This window comes from Toxotes jaculatrix, chromosome 9 (assembly GCF_017976425.1).
Source record: "Toxotes jaculatrix isolate fToxJac2 chromosome 9, fToxJac2.pri, whole genome shotgun sequence".
In the NCBI taxonomy this organism is placed as follows: domain Eukaryota; kingdom Metazoa; phylum Chordata; class Actinopteri; family Toxotidae; genus Toxotes; species Toxotes jaculatrix.
Window position 1 is genome coordinate 8419152 of NC_054402.1, and position 26791 is coordinate 8445942.

Here is a 26791-nt window from a genome sequence, read left to right on the forward strand (position 1 = left end):
TCTGCATCAAAATACACCCAATGGCAGATGTTAATAGGACGCATGTAACAGATTTCATTCGAGTGCAGCAGTTCATGAAAAAATGAAAAAAAAAAAAAAATAGCAAAAGCATTCAGTGTATTTCACAATGTTAAGAACTCCTTTAAAAATAATTTTGGAACAGCATTCAGATGTGTACCAACAACTAATCGCAACTACTTTGTGCCATGGTCTCACTTTACATCTAAGTCTATTTAAGTCTATTAATAAGTTAATGAGTTCTCTAGCTAACATGACAAATGGGAAACAAAACATAACTGCCTGGACATAGGTAATAAAAATGTGCAATAAAAACAAATGGAACCTATTTCACACTAAAAGATAAATATATTATCTGTCAGTCTATTCCTAGATTTATTCAGTAAAAAAAACAAACCATGTCTGCAAATTAGGGACACAGAGAGACAAATGCCTTTTACTTTCCAACAGTTAATATACTTAAGGGACATTCTCACTCTCAGCCTCTTTTACGTATTGAATTTATGGTTCCTCACTGCAGTGAGCACAAGTTATACACACTAACTGTGACAAAGGATTTGGATCACAGGTCTAATAAATCACTCTGTTTATTCATAGACATGTCTATGCACCATCAAGATACAGTAGATGATTGCAAGGAAACAAGCTTGCCATACAAAAAACAGATGCCTAATGTTACATATTCAGGATATGAATGTCATTTCCATGATATGGCCCTCTGAAGGGAGTATTATTCCAGCATCACTGTTCAAGGCCACTACGCATTCTTAAAAGATGTTAATGGAAAAGAACATCCTGATCTTGGCAAGCGCGAGATATCAAATGCCTCCCCAAATACATTTTTAGCCACCCGAGAAAGTCTTACTCTAGAGTGATTCTTCAGTTTGTAATAACTGAGGAACAACAGTTTTTTTTTTTCTTTCAACCTTTTCTGAAGTAGTATCAGTTTTTGGTAATCATGGACTTTGGAAATGTTGTGACAGTGATAAAATATTAAATGGCATTTTTATCATAATATAATCTGATACATGTCTAGTTGTCATTACTAGCACACCAGTGTACCAGTGAGTACAGTACCACAAACAGGTATTAAAGGTGAAGGTTCCACCCTCATGGACAAAGCATTCATGACATTATAAAAACCACATTTTTACATATGGCATATATTTGATGTGATAATTTATAGTAATAAACAGTTACAAGAAGTAAATATTTTTGATTAGCAACTACAGAAGAACTTATGAGTATTAATGTACAGTACTGTACTGTGTAGCTAACCAGAAAGTGCACTGCAGCAGTAAGCAGGATCAGTGGTTGAACATTGATCAAAGGTCATAAACATGAAAGTTAAGGTGCAAACCCATTATTTTTTTTCTAATAGATTAGTATCCTTACTTTAAATCACAGTTTGTTCATTTTCAGTTAATACAAGATGTTAATGAAACTGCAGATTTCCATAAAAACCGAATTAAAGTGTTATGTTGCTATAATGGAGAGTTAAAAGATAACATATTTCTGAGAATAAAACTTGTGAATTGAGATCTGATTGTTTTGTGATTCTGTAAGCAAATACTGGGAATAAAAACATCAGTGCAGTCGATGGGTAATATATTTACATCTTACGTCTTAACTTCTGAATCTCTGCAGATTCCCCAGCATTTCACAATGAAGTCATTAAGGAAAAGGAGGTACATTTTTGGACTTTGTAGTCCAGCACTGTTAAAGCAATTACTGCCCAACTTAAAATCTGCTAACAATGCATAAAATGCAGAAATTTTGGTTACCAGCACTAAGGGGAACATTACAAAAATCAATCACATCTTGTATTTTTTTTTCCATGGATACCATGAAAAAGATGCAATGTTTACCACCTGTTAGAGGAAGACAACATAATTCTCTGGGATTAAACCTGTTTTTCCCTCGTGTGTTGCTTGGAGCCAGCCTGGTTCAACAGAGGGGTAGACTACAGGACAAAAAGAGAGGAATAAACACTTAAGTCAAAGAGAAAAAAGAAGCAGACTCTTAATTAATTGTAACCTGTTTAGAATCACTGAATATGTATTTGGTTGCATTATTTCCCAGACTTGGTTAATAGTGGCAAAATAAATAACTAAATACAAGATGCTAGTGGGCAGACAAATACACATTTATAGCAGAAGAAGTGTCAGGGTCAGGCTGCTCTTTAAATTCAGTTCCCTCTGAGTATTTCATCAGGCTTGAAAGCAGGATTGGCTAGCTTAATCACACTCATATAGTAGAAAACATAAAAACAAGGTAAATCATTGATGAGATGTACCAAAATTAAGAAGAACAGCTTAAAGAATTATCACCAAAAACAATCTAGCAGATATATGCTGAACAAGGAAATAGAGAAAAATGGCCTGTTAATGTAGAGAGCAATAAAAGTGCTCTGCCCGCTGGTAAATGGAAAGGGAGCATTTGTTGACGTTTTTACGTTTGGCTGCTGGCTCTGCTGGCTGCGTTAACAGGGAACAGGCACTGGTGCCTTCCATCACTAGGTTACAGTGACCTGCCTGCACTGGTTGTGGGCCAAGTTATCTCTTCATGGAAAAAGCAAGAGGCAATAAAAAATCCTGGGGCTGTTTGGTTTTTAGCAATGCATACGGGGGTGTCACGCTCAGAGCAAAATTATTTTATGCCTCCACATAACACTGGGAATAAGCCAAGTGCTTGCAGTGTACTGCCAGTACACAACAGACAGTCTGTGTACACTGCTCAAATGTCCAATCAGCCCACGCAAGGAGGCATATGTGCTGTTGTGAGCACTGCAGCAGCAAAGTAACTGTCAGCTCAAGCATGTAATGTTTGCCTTCTTCTGGTTCTGCTCACCATTTGAGAAGTGCGCCCCCTGGGGGAAACTGAGCTCGTGGCTGTGCTCTGCCTCACAGGAATACATTGCCTTGGCATCTCTGCAAAGACAACAAGAACAGGCAATGTCATGGCAGATCTGAAGAGATGAGAGTGGGATTAATTAGGTCAAACTGTTGTAGATGGTGTCATGTTTTTTCAGCACCTTCCAACTGGAACAGACTGCGAGGAAGAGGCATTTTCAAAAAGCAGTGCTCTGGCAGCAACCCTGCACCAGTAAGAAAAACAACAGAGTTCACTCAACTTGATCGTATCAAGGATATAACATAAACAGCTGAAAAACAAAATGTTTGGTAAATTATGTCATCCAAAGAAGGATGTGTCCTGTGATCAGATTAGATTAGAGTAAGTAAAATACTAGTGTTATCTACTTTGATATATGATGGTCTATAACATCAACAGTGCTGCCTCAGTGAGAAAGTCAAGTCTATCTGACCTTTTCTGACCAAAACAAGTCTGTCCACTTTTTCTTGGCCTTGCCAGCATTCTCCATTGTTTAGAATGAGGTGAAAGGCGTAACGACACAAAGTGGGAGGTTTCCTTCCTCCGGGTAGATTAAGCTTCAGAATGGAGATAAACTGAGTTTAACTATATAACATGGCTGCTCTTGACCCTGCGCACAACAACCTCAGAGTCAAGGGGACAACAGAGCCTTGGGCAAGGTGGGTGGATGCTATACAAGGACACTACTTAAGGCACCATGTGACTGGCTTCTCAGACATGGCAAGTCAAACAATCTATTTGTCCCAAGAGAACAAGTGCAGACTGCTGCTGGGTCACATCAACCCCAGAGCAGGCAGAGCATAATTAAAGCCAGCTCTCCCACCACAGAGGAAAAGACATAAATCTCTTAACACATACTCATGTGATCCTAGAGACCTCTCAATGCTCAATGCTCATAAACAGACGAAGGAGGAGGCTGAAGACTCAGAAGGGAGATACAGAGAGAGGGAGGAAGACACATGCTATATATATATATATACACACACACACACAGCAACTGATATCATAATTAGCAGAAGCAATAATCTGTAATGAGAAAAATTCTTAGCCTTTCTGAAATCATTACACTGAGCCTGGTCTTTGGTAGCCATTGCTGACTGAGGTGTCCATCTTGCGGCGGATCACTTGTTTTGGTGGCAGGTCTGGGTGCTCAGTAGGCTTTAAACTCTCTCTGGGCTCCAGTGTTGACAGACTTTGGACAGATCCAGAGCAGCTCCTGTGGCCTGGAGGGAGAGATGCAAATAATAACATCTGTCTACAAGTAAATGACACACAGACACTAAAGCTTGACACCATCAAACACACACACTGCACCATGTAACTCAGGAAATGAGCCACGTAAATAATATTTTAATACTGCTGTTTAAATCATGCTTAAACCAAGGGGATACCGTCAGTTTCTGAAAGTGCTAAGTCCTGGAGGAATAAGTTATGATGATAAAACTATCCAGTTTATGAATTTGGTCCTGGAAATGACACTTTCATGATGTTACTTTCCACTTCATTACTGCAAAGGAAACAGAATAAATGGACTAATGACAGGCAAGCTCCACTGATTACTTGATGATTATTCTACCTTCAGATATATGCAGTGATTTCAGAGAGGGAGCAGAAGAGCGATTCAGCAGTGCTGGCCGGAGGTCAGTGCGGAAGTGTGGGGCTTTTTTGGGTGCAGGAGACAGCCTGGGTGCTGTGCTGACTGAGGACACGCTGAGAGCATCCTCTGACTCTCCATCTGTACGACCTGTGTCCTCCCTGGAGCTAGACTCAGGGCTGCTGACACACACAGTGCTCCTGGGGCCGTTTGAGAGCTGTGAAGGCGTTCGGCGGAGGTCCAGGGGGGACTTCTCCTTGACCTGAGCAGAGGAGGCTGTTTTGGAGGAGGTATTTTGCTCAGAGGAGTGGGAGGACAGAGACTCCATGCTTCCCATGGGGGTGCTGCTAGGACTGCTGCTGAAAGTGTCACCTATGCAGGGACCAGAGAAGAGGCACACAAAGCCCTCATTAAAATCTGCTGGCTTAAAGAAAATTCCTTTTTCTGAGGAGATAACATTCATTCAGCTTTCCATTGAAAAATACTTGAAAAATCAGCTCATATGAGGTGAATCTTTCAAGAACTGTGCAGATGTCTGAGTAATATTAAAGGCCACTGACAGATTTTGGCAAATTTTGGTGTGATGACCTGCAGAGGTAATCACTGCTTTGGTACTCACTTTCTGCATCTGCCAGGCACAGCTTTGGGGTGTAGAGGCTGCGGGGCTTCCTGGGCCCTGTGGACAGACAGATGGCCCTGCTCCTGCGAGAGCCTGGGCGGCTCTGGGGTTGGGGCAGGGGCACATTGGGGTCCGGAGGCTGGTGGAAGATCTGGAAGTCCAGGCAAAATATTTTAAGATGTTCGATACCCAGTATACCCAGCGCTGGATCAAATGACAACCTATATCATGACACTCAAAAACTTAGTCAACGATCAGGAATTTAACAAACAGAGATATCGACACTGAAATCTCTTACTTGATCCATAAACTTTATCTCTCTCACTCCACCTTTCCACTTCTCTTTAAAGGGGAAGCGGTCTCAGACTTTTGGATCCCACTGTATATACAAGTGATAAAATTACAAGCATTCTATGTCACACTGACTGACCTTATTGAAATTCTCAATAAGTATTTCCACCACAATGTTCTGGAACTTGATGTTCATCATAGCGGCCACAGTCTCCTCTTGTGACCGCATCAGGGTGGGTCCAAAGATGACACCCAGGTTGGACACTGTCATCAGGTTGTGCTGGCTTTGTGTGGAAACTCTGCAGGTAGAAGACACGGGAATTACATACTACTCAGTGAAACACACACAGTTTTCTGCTGATGCATCCGTAACGCACTCTTCACCATGTGCTGACAACTTCATTCTTTACCAGATACTGACAGTTTTAGTGACACCTACAAATGCATTAAGATGTCCCAGAAATATGACGACAGTATAACCAGTCACGCAATTTTTCTCATCTCTCATAGGGCTGCAATTTTTTAAGGCTGTAACTGATTGACTGCAGAGACACGTACGTGACAAGGTGTTGTATTAGTAGCTCCAGCATTTGCCTGTTCCTCTCGGGCAGCTTATGAACCAAGGCATGGACAGCACACACCCTGTAGTTCTGGTCATCTGACTCTGACGAAAGGCAAAAGGATGTTAAATAATCGGGAGGACGGTTTATGAACACAAGACATGCCAAGCTTCCAATTACTGACTTTAAAGTGGAAATAATTTAGATCTGTCTGCTAAGTATTACAGTGACTGTGATCACAGAAGAAAATATCCTATAACTAACGACATTGACATGGTAATGTCTCCCAAGTATAACTGCAGTTGTATATCAAATTTTAAAATTAGATTGTATCAAATTTAACTTGAATTTTCACATTCAAGATGAGGCACAATATCCAGAGGTGCCAGCGAAGCAAATGAGAACAGATTGAACCAATTGAATTTCTCAGTTTGACATGACATGAAGGCGAAGTGATGCACATGGCATGTTGCCATTTTCTGAGATGGAAATGGTTTAATTGGTTCAATCTTTGCTCATTTGATTTTCCTAATGTTAGCTCCTGGATGTAGTTCCCACAAAGCTATTTCATTTTAAATGACTTATTTTGATATAGAGTTCAGTTCAAAGTCTAACCCTCTTTCAAAGGTTGGATACAAATTCACAATATTATTTTTCAAATTCAAATGAGATCTTCTGGCACAAATACTGTTTACCCATAGACATCCTTGATTAGACATATTTTCTACAGCAAACAGATGTGCCTGTTTCATTAGTGATAGGTGTTTTGCCAACTTAAAAATCTCTCTTTCATGCATAATTATGGAAGTAAAGAGGGTAAACTATCTATTACATTATAAATGTTAGTAACTTTTCATAACTTACTGACAGCCATGATAAAATCTTTGTGGAGCTTGAAGGTCATTAGAGGCTCAGAGAGACACCTTGTGAAGAAAAAGAACAATTGGCATTTATTTCCTGAGTGACGTGGGTCTTTTGAATGCAGCCACCTTCCTTTGTGAGTCAGTGGCAGCACTGAATGCATGACTAACACCAGGGAGGTTTCGAAGAGACATTATGGAGGTAATGATAATTCCTGACAGCTAAGGACACGCAGCTGGTGGGGCAAGCTGACCTGAGGTAATTCTTCAGACCGCTGGTGATAGTTTTGTTGTCCCACGTCTCCGGATCCAGGTCCATGTCCACAGATGCCTTGGATGCTATTGGAAACACACTTTTATTTTTATATCACCACAAGGATTAAGCAGTAAACTGTCTGAAGAAAGCACTACAACCTGACAAGACCTGATGGGCTGTTTAAATGAGCATTAAAAAACACTGACTGTCTCCTTTTGAAAAGAGACTCAAGAGGAGAATCTGAAATAAATATATAAACGTGCACGTGAGTACATGTGTGGTGTCTCATAGAGACCACGTTTTAGAGACGTTAATAAATCACTCAGACATTTCCTGTTAAGATTTATGAAATGTATGCAAACAGGATTACCTTGGGTCATCTAATAAGGAAATGACAAAGTAATATGAGGCCAGGTGGCTGTTACTCTGTCACACCACAAGGAGGACCTCTTTCCTCACTCTATGAGTTTTACATTATGTTTGATAAACCTGAGACAACGGTAAAAGATGGTCATTCAGACATTTAGAAAAGGCAAAATTATCTTCTTTGCTATGTGAGAATGTCATTACATATGTACAATACAAAGAAGCAGTCCAGAAAAACTGGACCAAAAAAAGCTGGATAATTTTAAGTTCGATAAACACACTCTAGCCCCAGTCCCAGTTTGAACACATGACCCATTAAGCTATGAGTGGGAATATATGTGGGGTTTTTTTTTTTATATCAGAACTACTTACAAAAGACTGTGGTCATTAGCCTCTGTACTTTGGAGTTGACCCCTCCAATTCTGTACAGCCCCATTGTATTTATGCCTGCATGACAGTGAAAAAGGAAATGAAGTGGAACAAAGACTTGTGTTCAGTTATGTCAGCGCAATATGTTGTCAGGTCCACTAATGAATGAAATGCATTGTTATTCATAATCACTGCCACATTGACAGATTAAAGCTAAGAGATTTAAATGCCTCACCTCTCATCTCCACCAGGTCAATGCATTTCCTTACAAAGTTAAATCCTGCCTCATTAAGAAACGCTGCAATACAACAGGAGAATAGGGTTGACATGTCAGTTACCGTCTGGGTTAACTACACATCATGCAGGAATAATAAGCTCTCCCCATGCTTGTGCTCTGACTAATAGGATACAACCCCTGTGCTGGAAGGCTGTGTCAGCTGAGTGGGCGTATGTCAAGTAATTGTGTTAATGAACAGACGTAGCTATAGGTAACAAAGTATGCATTTGATATGTGTTCGTTGGGGGTTTTATCTCAAGTCTTAAAAAGCGTAATTTACACTGACGAAAGATGTTTGGAAAGATTAATAAAAAGACTTACTCTCTTCCTTTTTGCTTAATATGGCTGGCAGGTTGTAAATCTAGAAAAAGGTTACAGAAATCATTATTAACTCTTTCCTTCAAAATTGAACACAATTCCAGAAAGGGGAGAAATGTGTCACACAGTTTTCTTCTCAGTGCTCCTGGACAGTTGTATTATTAGCACAAGTGGATGGTGAGGTCATGGTTTCTTAAAAGGACCTCAACTGGAGCCACCAGAAGAGGGTGCCAGTGACAAATAATTCAATTTTGGTATTGTTTTCTTGTTAAGCAAACAACTAATAAACATCCTGGCCAAACAGGAGCCAGCACAAAATGAATATTTCAAAGACAAACAAGCAGAGTTCCTCACCGGCTCCTTGCCATCCATGGCCTCCAGCCACAGTCTTCTGTTGGACTCTGACAGTGCCTGCAGTGTCATAACGCCATGCCTGGAAAGATTTCAGAGAAAAGCTGGTCTCAGTCTGATCTCATTGCCTTGGGGGCCCTGGACAGACCATGTTTACGCTGGCTGAGACCACTATAAAAGGACTAGTGTGACTAAAATAGCTTGTGTGCAAATGCTTGACATCAAACAGTGCCCTCGGTCGGCTTGGTGCTTCACATTCCACACACCGTTAAAGGCTACACGTGCTTAATCTTAGAGTGATTAATTGTTTTTGCACCCAAGATGAATATACCTGCATCCTCTCTACAGCAGGTAAGTTCTTGAGTCTCCAGACTATTTGCTTCATAGGCTGAAACTGGTCTACACATTGTCTGCATTTAAGTGGTTGCACTGCTTCCTTTGGCAATAACATGATGATACAACATTGTGTGATGGCTGGCTACAAACAAAATACCTTCACCCCACCCAGTAGTGATAGTTAATACTAGCATGGAGCCATGTCAGGTTGCTTGTGTTACAATGAATGTGTCGTATGAACCATATTACACACACACACACACACACGCACGCACACACACGCACACACACACACACACACACACACACACACACACACACACACACACACACACACACACACACACACACACACACACACACACACACACACACACACACAAAACAAAAAAACCCTCCACATTTTTAATGTAACCTCTAGTGGTTTTTGCCATGCAGATAGTTTTGGATTTATCTGAACAGGTTTTCAGATATCTGTCTCTGATATTAAGGCCTCCAACCCAGTACAGTGGATGTGTGAAGAATTCTATTTATGATGTTAACAATACTTAAAAGATTCAAAAGCAACGTCTCTCTCCAGAAACAGTGACCGCATTAGCTTAAGCCATGTAACAGCCTGTTATCACTTTTCATCTGGGACACGCTTTCTAGAAAGACATGTTGCTGTTGATTTTTTTCAGATAACATTTTTCATTGCTTCGAGGACCTCAAATGAAATACTGTTCATTGAAATGGAGGCAGAAATTTCAGAGATGAATATCTCAAAATCAAAAGCAAATAAATTAACTTCTTAAACTATTTGCATAGCTAAATAAGCTTTTAGTAATTTGGGTAGAAGAAACACTTTAAAAATGAGGCTCTAAGATGGTTGGCCTGATTCTGACTGGGCTATAGGTGTAACAGCATGTTTATTATAATGAGGATGAATGGATGAGCTTGAAGCTGACTGGAGCTTGGCCCACATTGTCCTTGTGGTTGGAACAAGCACCTTGGGGCATCACTGTTTATGATAAATGAGTTGTCCTGCAAATAAACTGCAGTTATTGTCCATGCTCAGCAACACTCACCAAGGGTGAGCAGCGCTGGCCCTGCTGGTGCAGAGCAACAATAATGCACGGTGATAAGCTAAGTCTATATCCTGAAGTACACATCGCAATAATGAGCTCCTATCAAGTTTTTATAAATTACGGCTTGATCAGTTCAGCCTCTGTTAATCAGCAAACAGCCGCTTAAAGGTGTTTGATCTTTGGCCAATCCTTTAACCTACTGCTCAGTAAAACATTAAATTAAATACAAATCAGTTATGAATCTTCCCATGCAGCGTAAAGATTTCAACCTTCTTAAAGAGAGGCAACAGGATCTATTGATTCTCTGAATTACATAAATCAACATATTATTTTGAGTAATTGCAGACAAGTTGAAATAATTTAACAATATGTCTATATCCTTTGGCCCATATTTCCTAAGTGGTGTCTGATTTTGTGAAGTGGCAAGAAGGCAAGAGTATTTCATTAGAGGGTTTGGATTTGCGACTGAGTGAATGATATGATTAGCAGAACACATGCAGCACATGCAACTGCACTGAAAGGGCAGCACTGGTCAGTTCACATACCGGACTTTACAGAAAAACTGAAGTGGTCTGAAAAGAGTTCCACGACAGATGTCACTTCTACATTGACATGAACACAGAGAAAAGACGGAATTGGTTCAAATATAGAGTAAATATTGATGTAGTGGACATAACAACAAACAAGAGCTTGGTAGAGAGAGGACTTGAGGAACATGCAGGACACAAACAGAGCTGAAAACGTAACACTGCTAAACGGGGAGTCTTTGAAGATGTTAATCAAACCTGAACAGCTCTTGCATGTTCAAATGCTGTGTACTCCCATGACAATCTGGGTTAATTGCAAGTATCAGTTGGGTTTAATAGAACACAAAATGCATGAAAACACAACATCCCACATGCGCTTCTTCAATCTGCTTCTTCTTCTTCAAAAAAAAAATCCCTGTTTAACTACATGTTGGTGACTTTTGTTTTGGCAGACTAAAGTTTACGTAAGCATTGCCGTGGTAACTATTATAATTTATACAATTTATCCAGTGGCCTGTATGTTATACTGTATATTGTAGAGAATGTCATGATCAAACTGTTGCATATTGATTTGTGGATACTCAATAATTTGTGATTTTTAAAACTTGTTTTCTTTAAATACACCGTCCAAATCAGTGATGGAAAACAAATGTATTTAATAGCATTTAATATCACGTTTTGTGTTTGTGCGTTTTCAGTCCATGTAAGTCTTAAGACATTTTGGGAACATGTAGATAATTCAGGCAGTCACAGACCTCTCCACCACTTCGATATCAAAGCAGAAACGCTTGTCGATGGAGTCTGTTTTCCTCCGAATGCAGGATTTGAGTTTGAACATCTCTGGCTGGTTCAGGACAACACCATTCTAAAATAAAAACAGTGCATTAATAAATATAAACTGAGATGAAAAACAGAAATATGAATGAACCTGTTAAGGTTTTATCTCTAACTGTGCCCTCAAAATACTAATGTTGATACAAGTCTAAAAACAGTAATTTGATCATTCAGTTAGTGCAGGCAAAAACTTATAGCATGGTGGCAGTTGGTTGATCTAATTCACATAATAAAATAGTTATAAGTTAATTATTTGATCTGCATGAGGTCTCATGAAGTTTTCACTCATTTGTACACGTAAATGCTTGCAAATGAAGGGAATCTGTTCAGTTGATGGCCCCTAGCATACTGTGCTAAAAGGTTATTTTCATTCCTTGAGTTTCCTTTTCTTGTTATTTGTGGATTTTGTTATCTTTCAACCATTTTTGTCTGCCTTGAGTTAGCAAGTCTTTTGTTTTCTGTCCCTCTTTTTTCCCTCTGGGGTTGAAACATTCTTATAAGCCTCAAGGGGGTTCTTTGTGTCACCCACACAGTTTATACTTGCTCAGTCTTTTCTCAGCTTGTATCATTTGTATATGCAACTACTCTAAACTAAATTAAAATAAACTCAGCTATGATGAAGTTGATGAAGATGAAGTTAACTAAGCTAAGTTAAACTAGGCTAAGCTAAACTACCTGTTTCCCAGCCGACTTATTTTCAGTGTTGCTCATGGAGAAGGTCTTGCTGCCTTTCTTGTACGTGCAGTAGTGACGTGTCCAAGTACATCCCAGAGGACCTAGGACAGAAAAACAAAAAAAGAAAATGGTAGCTGAGCCAGAATGTTTTTCTCAGAATCGCAGGCTTCTGGAAAGTCTTCTGAAAATCAATTTGCAATTAAAGTGTGATAAATCAAAAATTGTTTGTTGCTGCTGATAAAAATCTACCATTTGTGGTATTCTCCCCCTTTGTTTGAGAGCACATCAAAGCGAATCCGTAAACAGGATGAATGATGAGCTCTGTGTCTGAGGATCTCTTCTACAGAGGCCTGGGAGAACTCAAGACATGTTTATGGTGATGGATGTAAAACCATGCACTTACAAGTGAGGCGCGGGGGAGAGAGTGAGAGGGCCTGGCTGGCTGGAAGCCCAGCCTGAAAGACTCACGTTTCTCCTGGACGTACAGGAAGCCTTCCATCGTCCACTGGCCTGGGGGTTTATAGTCCTGATCTGCAGACCTTATCCTCTTCATCAGCTTCTCCACTTCCTGCTTGGTGCTCACAAAGTTGTTTCGTGTCTGTGTGGAAAATGTTGGATTGTGTTATCATTGCATTAACAGATGACATGTTGTGAACTGGCATTTTTTTTCTTGTGACTTCCCATCTCAAAAATACCCTTATTTTGCTTCCTACAATGAATAAAGGAAAAATGTCAGCTGGCAAACGCTTCATATTTTTGCAGCTGCATGAGAACACCTGAGAAAAAGAATAACACATTGGGAAACCATTTGGAAAAACTGACATGGCATCTTATTAAAACACGTTAAATTTATATTGGAAAAATGTACTTGAGATGATCCCACATTAAAACAGAGTCTCAGTTGTTAATGCTGCAAGAAATCCTCTTTTTTGGAGTCAAAAAGGTCAGCATGAGGCTGTTCCATATCGCCAAGCAGAGAGAAGCTGAGACAGCCTCACCTTCTCCAGCTCTTATTAGAGCTCTCTGCATCTGAAGACATGGAAAGAGGGTTATGGAGTGGAAATTGTAAGGGCAATGGCATTGACACTTTGGGTCAGGGTGAAATCTGGGCCCTCAGGCTGCAAGTGGTGAGGCCATAGTGATGGAAGCAGGGAACGCGGCAGCAGCTGTAGTTTTACTCCAATCTCTAACTATTTTTTGACACACTAGCATTTAATGGCCTGCAGTAACTGCCTGCAACACAACACTCTGAAAATATCGATCCTCTGTGCTGCAAAGAATCTCTTTTAATCACACAGCTATCCATTTGTGAAAACTCTGCTTGTTTTATTGGGGTATGATAAGCTGCAGAATCTGATTACGTGGCTGGTTGCCTTTGTGCACAGCCCTGAGGTGTCCAGACTTACGTTCTGTAGGTTGAACTGGAGCTGCTGTTTGTATGGCTCAAATTCGTGAGCCAGCTCATATCCTTCATGGTAGAATGTAAACAGACCCTGAAGAAAGGCCAGGAGCTGGAGAGGAACAATATTTAAGTGTGTTAATAAACAATATAAAGCTGGATTACCAGTTCACACAAGGATAGCACATTTTAAAAGTATATTACAACATAAAGAGTCCATTTTGATGACAAGAAACAATGATCACTATTATAATCACACAATTATCATTTTGTATCTGAAAAACATGGGAAGTCCAGTCTGTGGTGATTTTTATTTTTTAACCATGGATTTAATTTCAATGCTGTAATCTGAAAAGTACACAATTTGTGTAAATTGAGTGCTATCAATCACCACATTAATATTCACACTATACATATGGCATTGTCAGTAAAATTAACTTTGTATTACACAACATTGTACATTGTAGAAAAATGAATTAACAAATCTGATGAAATTAAATATTTTCATATCATTGCACACAGGATGAAGGCCAGAAAAAGAAAGTTTCAGGAAGTTGAGGTTCTTTATGGCTGACAGATATTGATCTTACTTCTGTGTAACACAGAAACATCCTTGACAATTGTGGAAATAGAACTGGCAGTAGTGTTGGAGGAAAAAAATGATTCTATCTCTAGCATAGAGGATCCCGTAAACATAGAGCGGCTCTCAGTCAAATCCACAACCACTGATTTGATTTCTAGGATGAGGCCTGGTATATCAAATGTTCAAGGATGAACCATCTTATCTGTTCCCAGATTCATCACAGGCAAGGCTGAGCCCTGTCATTTTTCCCAGCACTACCTGGGCCTGGAGATTTACATTTCTGGCCTGGGTTCTGGGTGAGCTGCCATTGGATGTAAACAAATGGGAGTGGGGGCTTTTAAAACAGCCACTTTGCTCCCATCTCACGTTCCCAGACATTTAACACCTAGAGAACTTAATGTTTCCTGGTAACTTCTCTGCTAAACATGTTAGAATTACCTCCACACATCTCTAAGGTGGGGGCTTTTATAGAGCCTTTGATTTGCACTGCCACTTTGTCTTGTTTTGTTTGACAACAACCACTTTATTTAATTTTACTCACTAGCTTCCCCAAATGGATCGACTATATTACAGAGAATTTGTGATGAAGATGACAAATGCGTGGAATATACAAGCACAGATATATACCTGCGAGAGATGTATAATTGTGTCTGTCTAAACTCAGGAGAAAACAGGAGACATTTAAAAAGCCACTTCCATCAGCAGTAAGTACAAATATTCTGTGCTATTTTGACTATATGCCACTTAAGCTAATCTTTTGACTAAATACCATATATAGCAAAATAGGCATAGCAATTACTGCATCATCAATATGCATTCAACACTGACACTAAGCAAAGAAATATAAGAATACTTTTCTTACCGGCTCAACAAACTCAAATTTCTTCTTTTCTTGCACTTCTTGTATTTTGAAAACGTACTCAAGGGAGGCATCATAAAAAAGCTGTCTCTCCTTATCAATCTGTGTGTCAGCCTGAGAATGAACAAACAAACCAGGGTTAGTGCCATAACAAAGACAGGGGTCAAGCTGGGAGAGTCTGTGTGTGGACAGAGAGTTAATGCTTACATCACCACCTGGAGACCGTGTGTGCTTAGACAGGTAATGAACAAAGAATGGTGCACAAACAATAGCTTTATTTTTAGGAGACACTCAGCCAAGCATAAAACAGCATTATTCAAAGACATGTTAGGGATGAGAAAATTTGTTTTGGCTTTACCTCCTGCAGATATGCCTCCTTCTTTTTAGATGACAAGTTGAGGTGTCTCTCAAGCGTGGAGTAGTACTTCTCTGTTTCCTTATCGAATTTCTTCTTCCCCTCCTAAAAAGGTCCACGAGAAACATGAAAGGCTTAAACATTACCAAAACTGTGTTATGTATTCTTGGTGTGGGTGTGTGTGAGATTGAGCCGCCACTAGGTGGAGGTCTAACTACATATCCATGTGCCATTTGCCACATGTCATTTAAAATTCCTGTCAATAGATTATTACAGGCCATAAAAGTGGCATATGACCGTGTAATGACGAGTAGACGGTGTCGGCATGGTCAATAAGGACTCGGCATTATCAATAGGGCTTCTGAGAAATATACGCTATTATTCTCACAGTGGCCCAGCTGGGGACGTAAGTTCACAGCAAAATACATAACACTGTAAATCATCAATAGCATTATGCATTTGGCACCGTCACAGACAGGACCGGCTGGATGCTGTTTGCATTTTCCTTCCTTGTTATGCTCCACCTGCAAAGACAAGTCAAGCTCTATAGTCACGAGTCCCAGGATTCAGACAGTGTCCCAGAAGGCTCTGTGGAAGGAACAGGAAATGCGCTTTTCATGCCAGATGCCCATCTATAAAGCATATGGACTAAGAGATTGAAAATTTCACCCAAAAAGATCCACTTCACAGGCATTAATCAGACTCTGGCCAAGCATAGAGAACCTGTCTGTGTGAGAGCATTCAAGTGTCTCATCTGTAAGTCTGACCTCTAAATGAAGCTTTGCCCACTTAATGCCCATCTCACTATGCAAGCATTCATAAAGTGGCTAGTGGAGAGATGGAATTTGGGGGTAGGCTGGGTTGTGACGAAAAAAAGCCACTGTAACCAGATCCTGCTTGTTTGTTTTCATTTTCATGGCCCTGAAATTTAGCAAATCTAATCTACTAGCTACTGATATGACCTAGAACAGTGTTCTGCCTCAGCAACCCCCACAGCAGTTAAACACACTGGAAGAATTCACCATAAGACACTGCAACCCTCCTACAAAACTATTACAAGTATAGCACAAAAATCAATAGATAATTTCATGTAGTAGCATCTTATTTCCATCTTTCTTGTCGTGTCTGGTCCAGGAATGATCTTTTTAGGAGTGGAGAAAAAAAAATCAATTGCGGATATACTTGTTATTCAGAAACAAAGAGAAAATAAACAGGTGGATAGCAACATAAACATATGATTAAATATGATATCACTCTGACAGGAAATAAATTTCCCTAAAGGTCTGAGCGTTTTTTTTTTTTTTTTTTTTTTTCAAAAAGGAGCTGACTGACTGCCATTGTGAGAGCTGTTGACGTGACATTATTTTGTGAGGATGCATACAACTGAAGCCGTGGGGAAAATACCAACAAACACGCTCGCAAGCATGGCACAGACACATGCGCGCACACGCACCGGGGATCACATTAAATTAAGAGATTTAGGTTTAGCTGAGGCCCGCAGTCACAGCAGGAATCTCCCAGCACTGCTGACCAGTTTGAGTGTGCCAGAAAACTCCTCAGAAAAAACACTCCTCCGTACATCTGGACTAACTCTTTCACACTTACAAAGAGCATGTAGTGACTCAGAGCTGCAGTGAATCTGTGAGGCAGTGCCAGCCTGATTAAGTCACCCCAAGTGTCCTGCTTTTTTTTTTTTTTTTGATCCAGGCAGGACGTGTATAAACTGGTGCTACCGTAATGATACCCAAGCAGAACACCAGGTGTTTGTTGGTTTGTCCATGTGTTGAGCACCACCCTCCCACCCCCACCACCTCCGGATATGTTTGTGCAATCAGAGTGGAATATGAGCGATTTAAATTGCAAAGACTCTCCCAGAGAAGGGGGGTTGCATTGCAGGCAAAAAGGCTTTGAAGACCAACATGTGGTGGCATAGGACATAGATGTGGATAGATATATACCCTGAAGCACACATGAGGTGGGAGTTTCTGATAGAGACTAATGCCAGCACCCCAGAGTAATCAGCTGGCTGGGAATGGATAAAGCCAAAGCACTTCCCAACACTCTGTGGTGCCCGAAACACACATGAACTTACCACTTGGGAGATTTCCTCATCTGATTGCTTTGTTCGCCCTCATAAATAAATCAGATGCAGGAAGAGAATATTCTGATGTAGATTCCTCTGTAGTGGAATTTCTAACTGGCAAGCCTCATGTTTCTGTTAAGAGCTCTTTGATGCCAGCTGTAGTATGGGTGAATTTGCTAATTGCTAGTATACTAGCACAGAGAGAAAAAAAACTGTAGGCAGCCTTACTTCTGATCATCAGGTGTTCTTGGTTTGCTAAAGAAAGATGCCGAGAACAGGCATCAAGATGGCAGGAGGAATAGTTGGGCGCAAGCAGTACAACGCAAATTTTGACACTGGCCCTAACGAGCCTCAGGGCCATCATTTCTGAGCCTCATCGCCATGGTAACAGATGTAAGTGGCAAGAGAGGTCGAATGTGTCTGTGTGTGTATATAGAGGAGAGAACCCCAGATATCACACACTACCACACAACATTTCCTCACTTCCGACCGACACCCTGGAATAATACAAACATCAATGGGTTGCGAGGCATCGTATGCAGCATATTTCACCACATGTTCATTTTAAATGGATTCTCTGAACAGTGACATGAAAGGGAGAACTCTGCAACCTATCTCTATGAGCTCATTAGAGACATCTAATTGGAGCAGGGGTCCAGAATGGTGATTAAATAAAAATGGCCGGGTTATTTTGATGCTCCACCACACATGAGCTGGTCTCACTTCCACAGGGGAGGCAAGGAGAACAGAAGGATTCGGTTTGAGTTCAGTTACTTTGCTGCAAAGCCAAAAATGTCTCTTTCCTTACCTGAAATCCCACTTCCTGAGGAGACATCACAGCGTGCTAAAAGTTGGCCAATTAACACAAAATAATTACAAACATCTGCTTCTGAGGAGTTGAAAAACAAATACACCGACTTCTATATAGACCACATTTAGAGTGTGGATATGTGTGAGGCAAACTGTAAACCTTTATTCTAAAACTGAACATTTATCAGTGCTTCTGCTCTCTCTGGCACATGATGTAATAAATTTAAAATAATAAAAATAAAAGTACAAAGGCTCCACATACTATGCACACTTTGCAGGTAAACAGTGACATTTCCTTTGTAACTGATCTCAGAGAAACTCTTAACGTCTGAGCAAAGCTGCAAGGAGAAAAAAAAGCTGGGATCTTCATAAGATCAATCTTCAAAAGCTTCTCTTTTGTTACAGTGTCTTTTGACAAGCTCTGCATAAATATAGGTCTATACTGTATCCTATAGGGATCCCTTAGGCTTCTCCCTGTCAAGATCAATCCAAACTTTGCTCTCACCACCTAACCAGAAAGATAATGAGTGGGAAAAGACAAGGAAGTTTGGAAGTCCTTGTTAAGATTACGCATCTGATGATTATTTGTTTTGGACTATGTCACTGGTTAGTGTTGGCCATGACTAAGCCCATGACTGAAGAGCTCCCTCAGACCAGCCTAATTATAGTCGAGGTAACAGGAAGTTAATGTCAGCATCAGGGTTTTTTTTCCCTCATATATCCAGATTTTATAATAGTATCACTTAAGAGTTTGTTTTGATATGAATTTGATTCCAGTGTCCAATCCAATAGTTGCTGAACCCGGATTTGAAGGATAAAGATTTTATTAGTGAAATTTAACTGCTGGCCAGTCCTCTGTTTATTCCTGAGGATTATTTTCAGGATAATTCTGCTTTATTAAACCCAGAGACAATGGCAGGAAAGGTTGATCACAGAGAGGGACTGACATGAAACATAAGCACTCAGCCCTGTGTTCTGTGTCACTGTCAGCTCTAGTGTGTGTACACTAGAAGGGAATACAGTAAGACTACGAGCCATTATGTTAGTTCATCCTTCAAAATGATTCCATGAAGTCACTGTTCCATTGTAGTACACAGCAGATACTGTCAGATAGATAAGAGGTTATTTAGAAAGAAACTGTCCTCCATAAAACGCATGTCAATGTAAACACACACAAAAAGAAAAAAAAAAACACACAACTTCTCAGGTTAACAAGTGCCATGAATACCTGAATTAAAAAACAATAAGATTAGTTATCCAGGATAACCAGTCATCAGTTTTGAAGATTATGTGAAAATACAATAACAGCTATAACAGTAGATAGTGAGTTAGAGGATTTTTTGTTTGTTTGTTTGTTTTTCATTATGTTGTGCATATGATTTCAAAATTACACGATAGCAATAATGTAGAATATTGTTGAATTACCATACTTCCAGGCCCTTTACTTTTAATTCAATTCTGGATAATGTTACTGTTTGTATGTAATCTAATTTAATACATATTGCTTTTGCAAAAGGCAAGAAGCTGACATATTTACAGTGGATGGCTGCTCTGTTCAAACAGGTAAAGACCGACCTCTCAAGGTCTACTTTGACTGCCTTGTAAAATCCTGGTGATTAGGACAAAAAGTAATTACTTTGGTTGTTTTAATGGTGTTTCTGTTTTATTGGGTAGGGCACAGTGAAAAATTAGGCGACAGACATGAGAGTAATGGAAAGAATTCTATTTAATTTGCATCACATTATTCATGCATTTTGGGTTTTTTACAGCATGAAGTTTGAGTGAGTGTCATCTGCAGAGCTGTCATGTTAATTTTTTCTGTCACGGTTATTAGGTTAAGTGTTTTCAAAGCCTGTTGCAGTTTTCTTGTCTTAATGCAGTGTGCATTTCTTTGATGAATCAATAACATATTAACCGACAATCTGCAAAGTTTGTTATGCAACATAATTTGCATATCTCCCGGACATCAGTTCGCTTTTGCCCAAACCTAATTTCCAGTGTTTAGTTGCAACACAAATCAAAGTGAGATGGGTAGAGGAAAAGCCATATGCATAAGGTAGGTTCTTACCTAGGCCTACTGACTTACCACAACATCCTAAGGTTAATGAAAGTATTAAAACATACTGTACATATTTGTATGATTTCAAAGTTTTGGTGAAGCTCACAGCTGGCGAACATATCCCCAAACCACTTTAATTGATCCCTTTACTCCACAGCGTCTTGGTTAGCATATTTTGGGATTATGCATGAATGCAAATGTCACTTCTGCCTCTGGAGACCATAACTAGCCAAAAAAATCATCTGATGTCTGTGCACCCTTTGTAGGATGAGGACAGCTCAAATTATCGGTGGCCATCTGACTCCCATCTGGGTCTGTTTGCACTAATTCTTCACACTCAGCTAGAGGGGGACCCCTATGGTGCCCCTAATGTTGAAGACCCTTGAAGGGAATATAATAGTGTCAAAATTTCAGAAAGCAGGAATGCCACCCGGCAGTTTGACACCCCCTGGTATTTTCTTGAGAAAGTGTCCCTGGGGTTTCTTTAAATTTCAAGGCCTTAAATAATCTGACAACCAACAAACACACAAATACACAACAATAGTGTAGACACAGCTTTAGGCAGTTTACCTCCAATGGTTCTCAGTTTGTGGAAAGAAAATCAACCCGTGTAACCCTTAGAACAGCAGGTCTATGTGAAAGTTACACCCTCAGGTTGAGGTCTGTGTTGTAGGAGATGGGTTAGCGGATGAACAGAAGCTGACCATGTTGACGCAGTGACAGCAAACTGTGTGTCTACTCTAAACTGAAACCAGGACACATTTTCATTCCTTATTTCACTTCTGAAAATATTGTTTTTTGCCTGGGAAGTTATCACCTTTCAGCTCACAAAAAATATATCTGAAACACAAAAAAAGAAGTGTAACAATAATTTCAGTTCTACATCCCACTTTGGCAGCCAGCACATATGGTAAGTCGATGTTCCAGTGAAAATACACTATTGTTTGAGTTCTCATGGCTCTTTCTCGATGTGTATTTGTTGTAGACTGTGCAAAGTTTGAGGGTTTTTCTTCCAAAACATTTAGTACAGCCTTGTGTGAAGCAGACTGTGCCTAATATGTTATGTAGTGCTACAGTCAATCTGTTAGTGTGTTATGGCCATGAAAGTGTTGTGCTTGTGCCTAGGAAGCTGATACACTGGTACGTAACCTCAGTGGGATTACTCGCAGTATACCCATATAAGGCAAGAGCTCCGTGTTTGTCCAACTGACGTTCTCAGACATGAAGCGCAGTAACTAGAAGGGGCAGACAGGCTGCAGATCTCTTCAGATTCTCGGAACTGTGGAAAGTTGCTCAGCCACTCGTGAAGTCTGCCTTTTATCTCACTCTAGTTGGGCTAATGTTTAGCGGGGGATGGGCCGTAGAAGGAGAGAGCCATTAGGAGGAAGTGGTCGGAGGAAATAAGAGGTAGTGGGAGTGACGGGGGCTGTGGCTTTTAAGAAACCATTTCATAAACATACAGAGGAGTTGGGGCAATAACACTGAGCACTGTGATGGGAGAGTGAGGGAAAGAGATGGCAGCAGAATATGCTATTTCATTATGGTAGACACATGTGATGGTTGAGACATGAAGTCACAATGGTTATTTAGTCTGGCCAGTAAAGAGAAGCGTGATTGATGTTCACTCCTCAACACTAAGAAGAGAAATAGCTCCTAGTTACACTGCAGGTTGGCTTGTGAAGACACCAATGAAGAATAGTAAAATACTATTTTTGCAGAACAGTGACTGTCAAGCCATGTAAAATAAATCGAGATGGGCTGGAGTCTGACTTTTAGGCTGGAATGCCTCTCACATGGGTAAGGGTCATGCAAAGATGTGCAAATGATTCACAGTGTCAGGTGTAGAGTTAGCAGTGGACTCAGAAACTCAGTGGGAGATCTGTATAAAGACTCGAGTTCTACCAGCTTGTTCATGTGTGATCTCACCAAGGGAATGACCACAAACAAGCTGCTGTACTTTCATTTTATGCCTTTGAGTTGGCCAGGAATGAAAGCATAGCTTGTAGCAGCAAACCCACACTGTTGTTTGCAACTACTCCAGCTTCAACAACCAATCCACTGTGGAACCAGGATGCCTTCAAGCAACACTCTGCAGAATCCCTACTGATATCAATCCTCTATATCCAATAGGTTAGGGAGGAATGTATGGCATGTAACAGGGTTACAGTAATCTGATTACAAAAATGGTGAATGCAACATATCAGATGCTGTAAGTTTACAGTAATCAGATTATAAATGCATTAAAAAAGTCTTTGCTGCTTGATCAAGCAGAAGCATCTTTGAAGGATGAACAGTACTTGGGCTGTGATACTGAAGATGGTGAAACAGAGCCTTTGCACATCTTCAAATATTTACTATTTGCATCGAAATACATGAAATGAAGTGTGAAATACAGTAATATATTCATTAATATAGTTTTCAAAAAGATAATGGTTTGGTTCAGTACGCCACCCTTAACTAAGCATAAACTAGCCCCCTTAGAAAACAGATGATCTTTTCAATTCTTAATATCTTTTAATATCACGCTCACAAATTGACATCTTTCTTTATGGCCCCTATCAGTCTGATTAATTAGGAGCAGGCCACTTCTCTAAACAGTGTCACGATTTACTTTTAATTAATGATTTACATACTGTAGGGGAGATGAAGGGGGTGAGGTAGAGGTGTCAGAACACATGAAATATTCTCTGCTGTTCAACTGCTAATTGCATGTGTAGGTGGTCTCCTACCTTCGCAGCACCGATTTGCTCCTTCCGAAATTTTTCCAAGGGCGTAATCAAAACATCATCGGCATTCTGAATCTGAAATGAAAAATAAAGAAAGATACAGAGACAGACAGATGTCAGACTGAATGAAAGATGTCATCTGACTCCCTGTAACCTTCTGAATAATTTAAAATGACTATCAGAAGGAAAAATATCACAAAAACCTTTAATCTAGAAGATATTCAGTTGTATTACAAAGCTCTTGCTTTACAAATATGCCACAAAGTGTATGACACACAGGAAATTACAGCACTGAGAATTATCCGGCCTAAGTCAAATACGGACGGATGCACTGAGTCCAAACACAAGTGGAGGATAGAGCAATCACATCCATTAATATCTCTTGAACCAGCAACAATGAACAATGCGTTGCAGTGAGGTACTAAAATGAGCACTGCAGAGATAAGAGATAGAGCACTCAACAATGGTCCTGCTAGATAGAAGAAAATGAAGCCTTTTTATGTGAGCTGTGAAGCACCAGCATTGTCAAACCTCGCTGAAATATGACATAGCACAGCAGATGAGGAAGCTTTACAACTGCAGCCTGCAATGCATTTAAATGTTTGAGGTATGTCTCCCCGTATTGGTGACCTCCGCTGCGTCATGACCGGAGAAAAAGGTCTCTCCTGGAGGCTGTACCTTCTCATTCCAGACAGAAACAGATAAGGTGAGATATATTGTGCCAATTACAGTCTACGCTCAATCTTTGCAGGTGAGCATTTCAGAAAGGTGCCATTAAGGCGCTCCTGAATTTCCCGTGGATGGGCTTTCATCCACCGAGATCAGATGACATCAGACTGCCGGGGCTGCTCTACGGGAGGCACTGTCACAAATGACATGGCTCTTAGGTTGATTTAAGGTGTTATTCTGTGTGGTGAGTGTATGTGATAAACTAAGGGGTGAGCTCTATAATACAGCTATGATACCTGCACTAATTTAGAGGTGTCGGCTCAGATGGACTATCAGCTCCCCAGCTACAGTCCTCTGAACACACACTGTCTCGGGATAGAGTTTTTGTTTTGAACCATTAATCACAGCGCATTTTCATTGTCCCAAAATAACCCTGTCAGCTCCATCAACCAACCAGAACGGGTGACTTCAAAAGGAAGCTACAATCTCTCTGAGCCCACAATTTTTCCTCCTCCTTTTATATGCAGCAATGTTGGATGTTGTAAGCTTGTAGTGTAAATTTGCAGCTTTGTTGTAATAATGTACTTTAATTACACAGTGATATTTGTGGTCCTTCAAATATGGAGAGACATTTAGGAAAAAAGTATGTGCACAAACTGAAATGGCGCTGAAATGGTTTTGATATCTTTATTTTTTGGACTAAATAATCATTTGGTTAATGGAAAAAATATCAATAATGAACAATTAATTACAGCTGAAAGTGTTAACTGAAACAACAATCTGGAGACTCTGGGACACATGGGTTATTTGCAAAGTAGAATTACTTCACACATGTATACTGAAAGATGACATTGATTCTTACAACATTCTTATTTGCATTTACAGTATACTGTAAATGCAAATAAGATGTTTTTTTTAAAAAAGGTGATGATAAAAAATATTTGAAATAATCAGAGGTTATGTTTAAAGCTACCAAGTCTATGAGCTTAGAAATATTATGTTTAACCTTTATTTACAATCACTTGCTTGTTATAAATCTGAATGTGTGCAGAAATCACTTCACATGCAAAACAACCACTCAAAACCCGTATCACAGGCTGCCACTGGATGGGCTATAAAAGCACTGAAAAATGAGAGCACTTCTGTGAGATAAACCAAGACAATTTAGTTACAAGTTACATTCCATTAAGAGTGTGGAGGACATCTGACGGTCATCAAATCTAGCTGTTATAATCCTCCAGTCATATCGAAGCCATCATGTTATCTACTGTGTCAACAGCGAGCATTATACTACTCTGCCAGTGTGATAATGTCATTTCCTCTGTCTTATCTCTCAGTCTAATTGAGCCTGCAGTACTTCCGTGCTTTAAATGTAGATTTCTAATATCATTAGTTTTTTTTTTTTTTTTTTTCCATTTTCAGTTAAATGGACAGGGCAATTAAACATACAGCAATGTAAGCTTTGGAGATTATGGTCTAATATTTAGAAATCAATGGTACCCAAGACCTGACTGTGTACAACATTTGGATGTTTTAGGACCACAATCAGGGTGAAAGTTACATGGAATGAGAACAAATAGGTTATCAATTTTTCATTTCAAAGGAATTAACAGTGGAGCAGTGGTAGTGCCACTTAGTGCACATTACATCCAAACCACTCTGAATATAGAGATTGTTATCAACATGTCCAGATTTAAAATGCTCATGATTTCAGATCAGTTTTGAATATTAAGTTCCAATAAGCTGATTCAGATTTTTATGTTTGAAAGAGGCCAACTTATTTAAGACTCAATGGATTACTTTCAAACTGGCATTGTGCCGAATGCCCTCAGCAACAGCCTCTCTCAACAGGATTAAATCCATATGAGTGAGCACAGTGTGATGCTTGAAAGGATGCAATATCGCTAAGCAATTTCATTACTGGATAAGGGGAAGGAATGTCAATGTGCTGTATTTCCCTTGCTCCTGATTTACTAGTCCAAATATCAAGTGGATCAAAAGTGTTGCTCTGAGGTTCATTTGCACAGAAAGATCAGAATGCCACCAAGACCAGACCAGACTGAACGGTGCAAAGTGTACCAATCAGAGTTTACCTTTGACACGTGTCAAAAAAATATCTTTAGAATTTATTTAAATGCCACTGTCTATTTGGAAACACAACTAGTCCTCTCTCCCACATTCATCTATTTACCCATAAAAAATGTCTGTTTTTTTTTTTTTTTTTTTACAGCTTTTACAATACACACAGTATATTCTGTCTGACAATTTCTCCCCCAGGTCAGTTCTTGATAGTATAGCACTCATCAGGTAGAACCATATGTTTTTTTTATTCTGCAAATATTCATACAGTATATTGTGTTATAGATGTATTGGCATGGCTTTAAGTGCATATACTGTAGGTTGTATGTGTCACATTGTGTTTATTTCTGTTCTTACAGCACAGTATATGCTTGTAGGTTATAGTCATCGTACCATTTAACCATGAATTGCTCTGACTCACTGGAAACAGCATGTCTATAACTTGGTGATAAATAACAGTTACAGGCTTTCTGCCTGTTCCCTTATGACAATGTCCATGCAATGAAAAGCCAAATTAATACACCTCAGGTCCTGCTTCTTCGCTGCAAATCAATCGAATCTCTTTGTATATGGATACACAGAAATACACAGAAATACACACACACACACACACACACACACAGATACAAATCAGTTCTGCCATATTTTGCAGTTTGAAGGGGTGTCATAAAAGCTTGCTCAATCACCGTGCTGGACTATCATTCAAATGAAGAAGCATGTTTTTTGACTCTCACACGGATACCCAAGCAAACTTGGCTCCAGGCAGAGAAGATAGTTCTGTAAAAATGCAACTGGGCTTTGATAAATAAGTGTTTTATCGGTCTGTATTTGCCAGTTAAAATCTGCCAACTGTGACAATTCCGAAAAAAGCCTCTGACAGAAACAGGTGAAAAATTCCCTGACATTTTTAGATCTGATCTAATGCAGGCTTTTGTCCAGTATTGATTTCTTGGTGAGTC

The 26791-nt window shown here is 39.8% G+C and overlaps 1 protein-coding gene across 4 annotated transcripts in view; it reads right to left on the reverse strand.

Moving 5' to 3' along the window:
- Positions 1–589: 589 nt before the first annotated feature.
- LOC121187770 (rho GTPase-activating protein 42) overlaps positions 590–26791 on the reverse strand; it is a 56119-nt gene continuing 29917 nt past the window's right edge. Inside the window, exons 4-25 of one of the 4 annotated variants that reach the window (XM_041047180.1) lie at positions 23088–23159; positions 15410–15511; positions 15055–15165; positions 13617–13721; positions 12679–12808; positions 12211–12311; positions 11457–11566; positions 10720–10776; positions 8775–8853; positions 8424–8463; positions 8061–8123; positions 7829–7903; positions 7089–7173; positions 6839–6897; positions 5973–6078; positions 5554–5713; positions 5124–5274; positions 4487–4876; positions 3977–4133; positions 3053–3115; positions 2869–2948; positions 590–1981 (exon numbers count right to left, since the gene is read on the reverse strand). In XM_041047180.1, the coding sequence (XP_040903114.1) occupies positions 1893–1981; positions 2869–2948; positions 3053–3115; positions 3977–4133; positions 4487–4876; positions 5124–5274; positions 5554–5713; positions 5973–6078; positions 6839–6897; positions 7089–7173; positions 7829–7903; positions 8061–8123; positions 8424–8463; positions 8775–8853; positions 10720–10776; positions 11457–11566; positions 12211–12311; positions 12679–12808; positions 13617–13721; positions 15055–15165; positions 15410–15511; positions 23088–23159 (2385 nt within the window). In that variant the 3' untranslated portion in view covers positions 590–1892. Of the gene's footprint in view, positions 1982–2868; positions 2949–3052; positions 3116–3976; positions 4134–4486; positions 4889–5123; positions 5275–5553; positions 5714–5972; positions 6079–6838; positions 6898–7088; positions 7174–7828; positions 7904–8060; positions 8124–8423; positions 8464–8774; positions 8854–10719; positions 10777–11456; positions 11567–12210; positions 12312–12678; positions 12809–13616; positions 13722–15054; positions 15166–15409; positions 15512–23087; positions 23160–26791 lie in introns of all 4 variants that reach the window. The other 3 variants (XM_041047179.1, XM_041047182.1, XM_041047181.1) reach the window with 3 other exon arrangements.